Source organism: Oncorhynchus keta, chromosome 12 (genome assembly GCF_023373465.1).
Source record: "Oncorhynchus keta strain PuntledgeMale-10-30-2019 chromosome 12, Oket_V2, whole genome shotgun sequence".
Taxonomy (NCBI): domain Eukaryota; kingdom Metazoa; phylum Chordata; class Actinopteri; order Salmoniformes; family Salmonidae; genus Oncorhynchus; species Oncorhynchus keta.
In genome coordinates this window covers 50,605,973-50,618,560 of record NC_068432.1, presented here as the reverse complement: position 1 = coordinate 50,618,560, position 12,588 = coordinate 50,605,973, and the positions used below count along the sequence as shown (strand labels likewise).

The following is a 12,588-nucleotide window of genomic DNA, read 5'->3' as shown; positions in this document are numbered from 1 at the left end:
TCCCCGTTTCATTTGGAACTAAAAACGGGAGCAAATGAAACAGGGAGGGAACTACCTGAAATGGTCCAATAGAAACTCTAGTTTCGTTGCATAACGTTTCACGTTTGGAGTAAATGGAATGTGTTGCAAAACCTTTTGCATCTGACTAAATTAGATAAACAGTTGCAAATACGTTTCGCAACGGAAATAATTTTACTTCAAAACGGAAAACATTTTCAAACTAAACTTTGGACAAATTTGCGTAGGCCCGTGCCGCCTGTCCCCATTTCATTACATTTGGTTCTGTTTGGGGGGGAGGGGGGGATACATCAAAACAACTGATTCTTATAACTCTTTACAATTTCTGTAATGATGCAGCTTCTCTGTATAGTCCGTCTTTATTCAAAGTCATTTTACAAGGTACTTTATATCATTAATATACTAAAAACAAGAATTTTAAAAAAAGGTAGTTTTAAGAGTGGCCCAGTTGACCACTAAAGGCCATTGTTCAGTTTTGTGTATACACAAATGTATAATGCAAATGTATACACAAACCTTTAAAATACAGTTACAAAGTCCATTTGCATCAGTTTATGATCTAGAAAAAAGCTCAGCTAAAAACCGGTCAAACTAAATTTGTCCAGAGGTTCAGCAGGGTTCTATTGGATCACCGTAAACAACTGGTTCAGCAGGGTTCTATTGGATCACCGTAAACAACTGGTTCAGCAGGGTTCTATTAGATCACCGTAAACAACTGGTTCAGCAGGGTTCTATTAGATCACCGTAAACAACTGGTTCAGCAGGGTTCTATTAGATCACCGTAAACAACTGGTTCAGCAGGGTTCTATTAGATCACCGTAAACAACTGGTTCAGCAGGGTTCTATTAGATCACCGTAAACAACTGGTTCAGCAGGGTTCTATTAGATCACCGTAAACAACTGGTTCAGCAGGGTTCTATTAGATCACTGTAAATAACTGGTTCAGCAGGGTTCTATTGGCATGTATACAATGAATCCATGTGCATAAAGAGAGTTAAATGACTCAAAGCAAAAAGGAATGACACCATAAAATAAACTGTGGAAAACATACCTTACTTCTAGGATCCAGCATTTTGAACAGAAAATAAAGCTGAAATTCTTGTACATTTAAATATAAAATCATGATTATGACACCCTTCTGACTGCAAGTATACATTTTCACAACTGATCCAGTGAAATATAATATTAACAATATATCAAATTTAGTCCATTTAAACAAGGCCAACCCGATAACTCTTGGGCCCGTATTCACAAAGTGCTGATCTAGGAACAGTATTCCCTTTTAGATAATTACAAGATTACATGTACATGGGGTGGGACCTGATCCTAGATCAGTACTCAAACTAAGGCTTCATCAATACAGGCCAAGGTATCTCTGGAGTACCCAGTAATGACGAGCAATTCTGTGATAAACAACGTTGTCTGTTACACAAAACCTTAAACATTAAATCCCCAATAAAAAAAGTGCTTCAGTAAGCTTTTGGGTGGAAGGGTCTTTTGCTTAGTAAGATCATGCCGGGGAGACCTCAAATATGGTCTCAGCTTCATCAACCTCCTAAAAGCATAGGCATGACAGGCTAGCCTGGTCACAGATCTGTTTGTGTCGTCTTGACAACGCCTATGGTCAGAAACTGACATTTACCACAGGAGTTGTAGGACCATAGGAGTTGGCAAGACAACACAAACAGATCTGGGACCAGGCCCTGGTGTGGTGAGGTGAGCCTCCCCTCCACCACCACCTCATATGTTCTCGGCCTGGGGGATCTCTCGGATGCGGTCCCTGGGGTTGGGGAGTGCTGTAGCAGGTCGTCTTCTGATGCTGCGGCCGGACGCGATGAGGTCGGCGTAGCCTCTGGAGTGAGAAAAGGCGTAAGCTGAGCGGCGGGAGCGTCTTCCTCGCTGGAAGGGAGTGGATTTCTCCTCCTCTACCTCCTCCATCTCATACTTCTTCCTGTTCCTCTGGACCTGCGGGAGAAAAACAAATTATACATTAGCATTTATAAACAAGTTTTAAAAATATGGACGCGTGTGATGGGTTTCATTCAAGAGCACTTCAAACTTGGAATGTAGTTTGTCAGATTTTTGTGCTCCGTTTTAATACATTGAGCTCTGCTATAAAATCTCTCACAACATTGCAGTGGCTGTGAACCCATCCTATGTATCACGGACATATCAACGTCATGTGATGCCATAAAGTTACAAATATCAACGAGTAGAGTCCTTTTTTTGGATTTGTAGTAGCTAGGCCTCATGTCTGCTCCAACGGACGGCCATACGGTTTGACCAATGGACATATCATCCCAAAGACGTTACAGATTATAAATCAAGTATTTTTCTTCCTGAAGTACAGCAGGTCTTACTTTGTCTCCAACGGACGGCCATATGGTTTTGTAGAGGAACTGGATACAGATGACAGGAAGCAGGGTGATCCCCACAGTCAGGATGATGGTCAGCCACAGATAGGGCTGTCTGAGCGCGTTAGAGGCCACTCCTAATACACATGGGAAAACAAAAAAAAACATCAATAATTGCACAACGCATCACCGGGGGCAAACTACCTGCCCTCCAGGACACCTACACCACCCGATGTCACAGGAAGGCCATAAAGATCATCAAGGACAACAACCACCCGAGCCACTGCCTGTTCACCCCGCTATCATCCAGAAGGCGAGGTCAGTACAGGTGCATCAAAGCTGGGACCGAGAGATTGAAAAACAGCTTCTATCTCAAGGCCATCAGACTGTTAAACAGCCACCACTAACATTGAGTGGCTGCTGCCAACACACTGTCATTGACACTGACTCAACTCCAGCCACTTTAATAATGGGAATTGATGGGAATGATGTAAATATGTCACTAGCCACTTTAAACAATGCTACCTAATACAATGTTTACATACCCGACATTGTTCATCTCATATGCATACGTATATACTGTACTCTACATCATCGACTGCATCCTTATGTAATACATGTATCACTAGCCACTTTAACTATGCCACTTTGTTTACATACTCATCTCATATGTATATACTGTACACAATACCATCTACTGTATCTTGCCTATGCCGCTCTGTACCATCACTCATTCATATATATTTATGTACATATTCTTTATCCCTTTACACTTGTGTGTACAAGGTAGTAGTTTTGGAATTGTTAGGTTAGATTACTTGTTGGTTATTACTGCATTGTCGGAACTAGCAGCACAAGCATTTCGCTACACTCGCATTAACATCTGCTAACCATGTGTATGTGACCATTAACATCTGCTAACCATGTTTTTTGCAACTTATTTTGTAGATGTCACAGCACGGAAATCCCTGGGTAGCACTTTGTGTTGCCAGTTAGCGGTGCTGGAACGGTCATAAAGGCTTTCCCATCCCAACATTATAAATTAAATGCTAACTGCAAAGTAGGCTTTTACCTGGCAGAATGTGATATCATGATGATTTGTATTCAATCCTGTGGTCTTTTTTGTTGTTGCAAACTCTGCCGATGCTCAGGCAGGTGAGCATTTTAAACTTAAAAAACGATATTTATTTAAGAGGTGTCCTGATGTGATTTAAGCATTGTTATGGATTAGAACATCCACATTTTTGTGTTTTAATTATTATTATTATTTTTTTAAGTGTGATTTTGAGAGTGAAAACCTGAAGAATAAAAAAACTGGGGGTCTCCAAACTCCATTTCTGTGGTCTTTGGTGTTATTATGGCAAATACATGTATTGGCTAGTAAGAATTCTGAGTGTTTGGTATATTTTTTTCCCTCTACCTGCCACAGTGGCTTGGTGGACCATAAAGTTCAGTTAAGGCAATGTTCCAAAACCACTCACATGCATTTGTTTACACCTTGTTCAGTCATGGGCGGCAGGGTAGCCTAGTGGTTAGAGCGTTGGACTAGTAACCGAAAGGTTGCAAGTTCAAACCCCCGAGCTGACAAGGTACAAATCTGTCGTTCTGCCCCTGAACAGGCAGTTAACCCACTGTTCCCAGGCCGTCATTGAAAATAAGAATTTTTTCTTAACTGACTTGCCTGGTTAAATAAAGGTAAGAAATTCTTTTTTTTTTTTAAATGTTACCTCATTAGTTTAACAACCATTTTATTTACTTTTACCCCTTTATCTCCCCAATTTCCTGGTATCCAAATCGGTTTTTACAGTCTTGTCCCATGGCTGCAACTCCCGTATCGACTCTGGAGAGGCGAAGGTCGAGAGCAGTGCGTCCTCCGAAACTCAACCCAGTCAAGCACAACTGCCGTACACCAGCGTGGACTGCGTCCGGCCCGCCACAGGAGTCGTTAGAGCACGATGGGACAAGAACATCCCTGCTGGCCAAACCCTCCCTTAACCCGGACGAAGCTGGGACAAATGAGACTCCGGGTCACAGAGTGAGGAGCCGGTCACGGCCGGCTGTGACAGAGCCTGGACTCAAACCAGGAAGTGCTAACAACCTGGTTACTTGCATGTATTTGTTTATTTGGATCCCCATTAGCTTTTGCCGAGGCAGCAGCTATTCTTCCTGGGGTCCACAAAAAACACGTGTACACACTGGTACACTGATAGAGAAGGACAGTAACAAATTTAACAATATACAAACAATAAACATTGACAAAACAACTAAAAACAGAATGTGTGAGTTAGCGAGTGTCTGTGTGTTTCCTCACGGTCCATGAGGTAATTTTTCTGTTTTCTTGAGTAATTGGAGATGGGAGTTCCATGCGATCTTGACTATGTATAATCCTGTGGATTGAAGAGACCCCTGGTGGAATGTCTTGTGGGGTATGTATGGGGTGTCTGAGCTGAAAGTTAATTGATTGTGCAATCTGGAATTTATCATCACAGTAATATTTGTCATAGCTGGAAGAGAAACAGTTCATCTCTCGTCAACAATCAACCAGGACAGACCGGCATGTCTGTTGTGGTCCTTCTGTGGCTCAGTTGGTAGAGCATGGCTGCGCCATGGGTAGTTCAGGACCACCCATACGTAGAATGTATGCACACATGACTGCCACTCTGTTTATTGTTGTTAGTTCTGCATGGGTAGTTCTGCCACCCTGCTTTTTGCTTGGTCTTTCTTTGCTGCACGTGACCATATTACCAGACAGTAATCATGAGGGGACAAGACCAGTGCCTGAACAACTGGTACAATTGATGTGTAAAAAAACACAGAACTTCTTTTATAAAAACAGACATACCCCTCCCCATCTTCACAACAACTCTGGCAATATGACTTGGCCGTGATCATTGACCATTCAATGTTATATCTAGGAGTTTAACTTGGTCAATGGTCACACCCTTTATACACAATTCCAGTTGAGGTTTAGGTCTAAGACAATATTTTGAACCAAATACAACGCTTTTAGTTTTAGATGTATAATAAGTTATTTCTGCCTCTGTGGCGCATCATCAGCGAAGTCTTCGTTGAGGAAGATGTTTGTTCCTCTCAAGTTCTTGGTTCTCTTCTCTTCTCTTCGTGGTCCTTCTGTAGCTCAGTTGGTAGAGCATGGTCTGTCACCTGGGCTGGTTACTGGTTTTCCAGTCCTGTGGGCGTGATCCACCTTAATCTTCCTATGATTCATCTTGCAAAAGCTTTTCAGTAAATGGCATTTCTATATTATTTCTCCTCAGACGGAACTTGACCACTCATGCGGAGACTCTGGTCTGTCACCAGGTCTCATGCGGAGACTCTGGTTTGCCAGTCCAGGGGCTCATGCAGACTCTGGTAATCTTCCAGGTCTCATGCTTGAGACTTTTGCCGTCCAGGTCTCAGTAGACTCTGGTATCCATGCGGAGACTCTGGTATGCCATGCGGAGACTCTGGTATGCCGTCCAGGTCTCATGCGGAGACTCTGGTATGCCGTCCAGGTCTCGTGCGGAGACTCTGGTATGCCGTGCGGAGACTCTGGTATGCCACGCGGAGACTCTGGTATGCCGTGCGGAGACTCTGGTATGCCGTGCGGAGACTCTGGTATGCCACGAGGAGACTCTGGTATGCCACGAGGAGACTCTGGTATGCCACGAGGAGACTCTGGTATGCCACGAGGAGACTCTGGTATGCCACGAGGAGACTCTGGTATGCCACGAGGAGACTCTGGTATGCCACGAGGAGACTCTGGTATGCCACGAGGAGACTCTGGTATGCCACGAGGAGACTCTGGTATGCCACGAGGAGACTCTGGTATGCCACGAGGAGACTCTGGTATGCCACGAGGAGACTCTGGTATGCCACGAGGAGACTCTGGTATGCCACGAGGAGACTCTGGTATGCCGTCCAGGTCTCATACGGAGACTCTGGTATTCCATGTGGAGACTCTGGTATAGTCTGTTTTCCAGGTCTGTGATGCACTGACTCTGGTATGCACCAGCACCAAGACTCTGGTATGCCTGATGTTGGAGACTCTGAAATGCCGTGTGGGACTCTGGTATGCCCCATCCAGGTCTCATGCGGAGACTCTGGTATGCCATCACTAAATCACTGGACTTAAAATGGTCCACATTTAAAAAACTATATTTCACCATTTAACCAGGTAGGCTATTGAGAACAAGTTCTCATTTACAGACTCTGATGCCATGATGGAGCAAAGCAGTTCGACACATACAACAGAGTCTCATGTGGAATAAACAAAACATAGTCAACACAGTAAAAATAATAATTTGAAAAAGTCTAAAAACTCTGATTGCCATGAGGAGACTCTGGTATGCCATGCTCTCACGTAAAAATAATAATTTGAGACTCTGGTATGCCATGACGGAGACTCTTATGCCAAACAGTAAAATGACATGACTAACAGAAAATACTATCGGAGATCTGTATGTAATGACGGAGAAGCTTATGTTTCCATGCTAAACAAGGGAGTCTTTGTCCCAAGACTTGGTATGCCATGCGGAGACTTTGGTCCATGCCATAGAAACGTTTTGGGCTTATTTTGTACAGATCTGGTATGCCATGCGGAGAAACCTCTGGCTTGGCCTTTTCCTCATCTAATACTATGCATGCATACAAGCTAACAACCTGGTCCAGATTAATGGAAACATGCCACAATAGCAAGCCTCTCGTCTTCCAGTCAAGAGGCTGTACGTTTACTATCGAACATGCATCTCCTGTAAAGAAGCACCTAATAAAAAATAATTTTCAAACATTTGCTAAAATAATATTACCGGTACATCTAAACATCAGTCTAAACAACTTGCAGGCTTGTTTTCGAATTGCTGTGCGTTTTGTTGCCAACCTATTTTGCTACCTGACAACTTTACGGGTTTCACTTTTTAATTACCGTTCATATATTTATTTATTTTTTCCTCAACTTTTTCACTCCGGACGCTTTATCTGGACACGATTCGTCAGGACCTCCAACAGCTGCTAAGTAGTAACATTAACATGATGCCTTCTAATTGCAGCCGCTGTGCTCGCATAGCTGTACTGCAAGCCCAGCTTCAGACGCAATCGTTAGGCAAGGGTAATTTCAGTGTAGGAAAGGATGAAACAGCGTCTGTGCCACCAGTAAGTACAGATAGTAGTATAAATCCCCTGGCACAGTCCCCGCAGCCGGACAACTTTCTCACGGTTTCTGGAAGGAAATGCTGTACGCTCAACCGGTGTCGCTCATTCAGCAGACAGAAACTTTCAACCGGTTTTCCCCATTAAGCAGCGGGTCGGTGTCAGAGGCCGAGTCTTCTCTGGTCTCTACTCCTCCCGTTACGGGGTCTGAGACGCCGAAGCTTCCCACCATTAGCTCTGACAAATTGAAAACTCTAGTCATTGGCGACTCCATTACCCGCAGTATTAGACTTAAAGCGAATCATCCAGCGATCATACATTGTTTACCCGGGGGCAGGGCTACCGACGTTAAGGCTAATCTGAAGATGGTGCTGGCTAAAGCTAAAACTGGCGAGTGTAGAGAGTATAGAGATATTGTTATCCACGTCGGCACCAACGATGTTAGGATGAAACAGTCAGAGATCACCAAGCGCAACATAGCTTCTGCTTGCATATCAGCTAGAAAGATGTGTCGGCATCGAGTAATTGTCTCTGGCCCCCTCCCAGTTAGGGGGAGTGATGAGCTCTACAGCAGAGTCTCACAACTCAATCGCTGGTTGAAAACTGTTTTCTGCCCCTCCCAAAAGATAGAATTTGTAGATAATTGGCCCTCTTTCTGGGACTCACCCACAAACAGGACCAAGCCTGACCTGCTGAGGAGTGACGGACTCCATCCTAGCTGGAGGGGTGCTCTCATCTTATCTGCCAACATAGACAGGGCTCTAACTCCTCTAGCTCCACAATGAAATAGGGTGCAGGCCAGGCAGCAGGCTATTAGCCAGCCTGCCAGCATAGTGGAGTCTGCCACTAGCATAGTCAGTGTAGTCAGCTCAGCTATCACCATTGAGACCGTGTCTGTGCCTCGACCTAGGTTGGGCAAAACTAAACATGGCGGTGTTCGCCTTAGTAATCTCACTAGGATAAAGACCACCTCCATTCCTGTCATTACTGAAAGAGATCATGATACCTCACATCTCAAAATAGGGCTACTTAATGTTAGATCCCTTACTTCAAAGGCAATTATAGTCAATGAACTAATCACTGATCATAATCTTGATGTGATTGGCCTGACTGAAACATGGCTTAAGCCTGATGAATTTACTGTGTTAAATGAGGCCTCACCTCCTGGCTACACTAGTGACCATATCCCCGTGCATCCCGCAAAGGCGGAGGTGTTGCTAACATTTACGATAGCAAATTTCAATTTACAAAAAAAAATGACGTTTTCGTCTTTTGAGATTCTAGTCATGAAATCTATGCAGCCTACTCAATCACTTTTTATAGCTACTGTTTACAGGCCTCCTGGGCCATATACAGCGTTTCTCACTGAGTTCCCTGAATTCCTATCAGACCTTGTAGTCATTGCAGATAATATTCTAATCTTTGGTGACTTTAATATTCACATGGAAAAGTCCACAGACCCACTCCAAAAGGCTTTTGGAGCCATCATCGACTCAGTGGGTTTTGTCCAACATGTCTCTGGACCCACTCACTGTCACAGTCATACGCTGGACCTAGTTTTGTCCCATGGAATAAATGTTGTGGATCTTAATGTTTTTCCTCATAATCCTGGACTATCGGACCACCATTTTATTACGTTTGCAATTGCAACAAATAATCTGCTCAGACCCCAACCAAGGAACATCAAAAGTCGTGCTATAAATTCACAGACAACACAAAGATTCCTTGATGCCCTTCAGACTCCCTCTGCCTACCCAAGGACGCCAGAGGACAAAAATCCGTTAACCACCTAACTGAGGATCTCAATTTAACCTTGCGCAATACCCTAGATGAAGTTGCACCCCTAAAAACTAAAAAAATGTCTCATAAGAAACTAGCTCCCTGGTACACAGAAAATACCCGAGCTCTGAAGCAAGCTTCCAGAAAATTGGAACGGAAATGGCGCCACACCAAACTGGAAGTCTTCCGACTAGCTTGGAAGGACGGTACCGTGCAGTACCGAAGAGCCCTTACTGCTGCTCGATTTATTTTTCTAACTTAATTGAGGAAAATAAGAACAATCCGAAATTCCTTTTTGATACTGTGGCAAAGCTAACTAAAAAGCAGCATTCCCCAAGAGAGGATGACTTTCACTTTAGCAGTGATAAATTCATGAACTTCTTTGAGGAAAAGATTATGATTATTAGAAAGCAAATTACGGACTCCTCTTTAAACCTGCGTATTCCTCCAAACCTCAGTTGTCCTGAGTCTGCACAACTCTGCCAGGACCTAGGATCAAGAGAGACGCTCAAGTGTTTTAGTACTATATCTCTTGACACAATGATGAAAATAATCATGGCCTCTAAACCTTCAAGCTGTATACTGGACCCTATTCCAACTAAACTACTGAAAGAGCTGCTTCCTGTGCTTGGCCCTCCTATGTTGAACATAATAAACGGCTCTCTATCCACTGGATGTGTACCAAACTCACTAAAAGTGGCAGTAATAAAGCCTCTCTTGAAAAAGCCAAACCTTGACCCAGAAAATATAAAAAACTATCGGCCTATATCGAATCTTCCATTCCTCTCAAAGATTTTAGAGAAGGCTGTTGCGCAGCAACTAACTGCCTTCCTGAAGACAAACAATGTATACGAAATGCTTCAGTCTGGTTTTAGACCCCATCATAGCACTGAGACGGCACTTGTGAAGGTGGTAAATGACATTTTAATGGCATCGGACCGAGGCTCTGCATCTGTCCTCGTGCTCCTAGACCTTAGTGCTGCTTTTGATACCATCGATCACCACATTCTTTTGGAGAGATTGGAAACCCAAATTGGTCTACACGGACATGTTCTGGCCTGGTTTAGGTCTTATCTGTCGGAAAGATATCAGTTTGTCTCTGTGAATGGTTTGTCCTCTGACAAATCAACTGTACATTTCGGTGTTCCTCAAGGTTCTGTTTTAGGACCACTATTGTTTTCACTATATATTTTACCTCTTGGGGATGTTATTCGAAAACATAATGTAAACTTTCACTGCTATGCGGATGACACACAGCTGTACATTTCAATGAAACATGGTGAAGCCCCAAAATTGCCCTCGCTAGAAGCATGTGTTTCAGACATAAGGAAGTGGATGGCTGCAAACTTTCTACTATTAAACTCAGACAAAACAGAGATGCTTGTTCTAGGTCCCAAGAAACAAAGAGATCTTCTGTTGAATCTGACAATTAATCTTAATGGTTGTACAGTCGTCTCAAATAAAACTGTGAAGGACCTCGGCGTTACTCTGGACCCTGATCTCTCTTTTGAAGAACATATCAAGACCATTTCGAGGACAGCTTTTTTCCATCTAAAACATTGCAAAAATCAGAAACTTTCTGTCCAAAAATGATGCAGAAAAATTAATCCATGCTTTTGTCACTTCTAGGTTAGACTACTGCAATGCTCTATTTTCCGGCTACCCGGATAAAGCACTAAATAAACTTCAGTTAGTGCTAAATACGGCTGCTAGAATCCTGACTAGAACCAAAAAATTAGATCATATTACTCCAGTGCTAGCCTCTCTACACTGGCTTCCTGTCAAAGCAAGGGCTGATTTCAAGGTTTTACTGCTAACCTACAAAGCATTACATGGGCTTTCTCCTACCTACCTCTCTGATTTGGTCCTGCCGTACATACCTACACGTACGCTACGGTCACAAGACGCAGGCCTCCTAATTGTCCCTAGAATTTCTAAGCAAACAGCTGGAGGCAGGGCTTTCTCCTATAGAGCTCCATTTTTATGGAACGGTCTGCCTACCCATGTCAGAGACGCAAACTCGGTCTCAACCTTTAAGTCTTTACTGAAGACTCATCTCTTCAGTGGGTCATATGATTGAGTGTAGTCTGGCCCAGGAGTGGGAAGGTGAACGGAAAGGCTCTGGAGCAACGAACCGCCCTTGCTGTCTCTGCCTGGCCGGTTCCCCTCTTTCCACTGGGATTCTCTGCCTCTAACCCTGTTACGGGGGCTGAGTCACTGGCTTGCTGGGGCTCTCTCGTGCCGTCCCTGGGGGTGCGTCACCTGGGTGGGTTGATTCACTGTTGTGGTCGGCCTGTCTGGGTTGCCCCCCTTGGGTTGTACCGTGGCGGAGATCTTTGTGGGCTATACTCGGCCTTGTCTCAGGATGGTAAGTTGGTGGTTGAAGATATCCCTCTAGTGGTGTGGGGGATGTGCTTTGGCAAAGTGGGTGGGGTTATATCCTTCCTGTTTGGCCCTGTCCGGGGTGTCCTCGGATGGGGCCACAGTGTCTCCTGACCCCTCCTGTCTCAGCCTCCAGTATTTATGCTGCAGTAGTTTATGTGTCGGGGGCTAGGGTCAGTTTGTTATATCTGGAGTACTTCTCCTGTCCTATTCGGTGTCCTGTGTGAATCTAAGTGTGCGTTCTCTAATTCTCTCCTTCTCTCTTTCTTTCTCTCTCTCGGAGGACCTGAGCCCTAGGACCATGTCCCAGGACTACCTGACATGAGGACTCCTTGCTGTCCCCAGTCCACCTGGCCATGCTCCTGCTCCAGTTTCAACTGACCTGAGCCCTAGGACCGTGCCCCAGGACTACCTGACATGAAGGCTCCTTGCTGTCCCCAGTCCACCTGACTGTGCTGCTGCTCCAGTTTCAACTGTTCTGCCTTATTATTATTCGACCATGCTGGTCATTTATATGAACATTTGAACATCTTGGTCATGTTCTGTTATAATCTCTACCCGGCACAGCCAGAAGAGGACTGGCCACCCCACATAGCCCGGTTCCTCTCTAGGTTTCTTCCTAGGTTTTGGCCTTTCTAGGGAGTTTTTCCTAGCCACCGTGCTTTTACACCTGCATTGTTTGCTGTTTGGGGTTTTAGGCTGGGTTTCTGTACAGCACTTTGAGATATCAGCTGATGTACGAAGGGCTATATAAATAAATTTGATTTGATTTGATTTGATGTTACCTCAGCTAGCTAACAATCTGGTAACTTTACCAGTACATCTCAACATCAGTCATGTTACCTCAGCTAGCTAACAACCTGGTAACTTTACCAGTACATCTAAACATCAGTCATGTTACCTCAGCTAG

At 44.2% G+C, this 12,588-nt stretch overlaps 1 protein-coding gene across 3 annotated transcripts in view; it reads right to left on the bottom strand.

The window, feature by feature from the left end:
* Window positions 1–358: 358 nt before the first annotated feature.
* Window positions 359–12,588, bottom strand: part of LOC118391637 (phospholipid-transporting ATPase IC-like) — a 77,253-nt gene continuing 65,023 nt past the window's right edge. For all 3 annotated transcript variants that reach the window (XM_052458594.1, XM_052458593.1, XM_052458595.1), the window contains 2 exons: window positions 2,379–2,509; window positions 359–1,983 (listed from right to left, as the gene is read on the bottom strand). In XM_052458594.1, coding sequence (XP_052314554.1) covers window positions 1,759–1,983; window positions 2,379–2,509 — 356 coding nt within the window. In that variant the 3' untranslated portion in view covers window positions 359–1,758. The remainder of the gene's footprint in view (window positions 1,984–2,378; window positions 2,510–12,588) is intronic.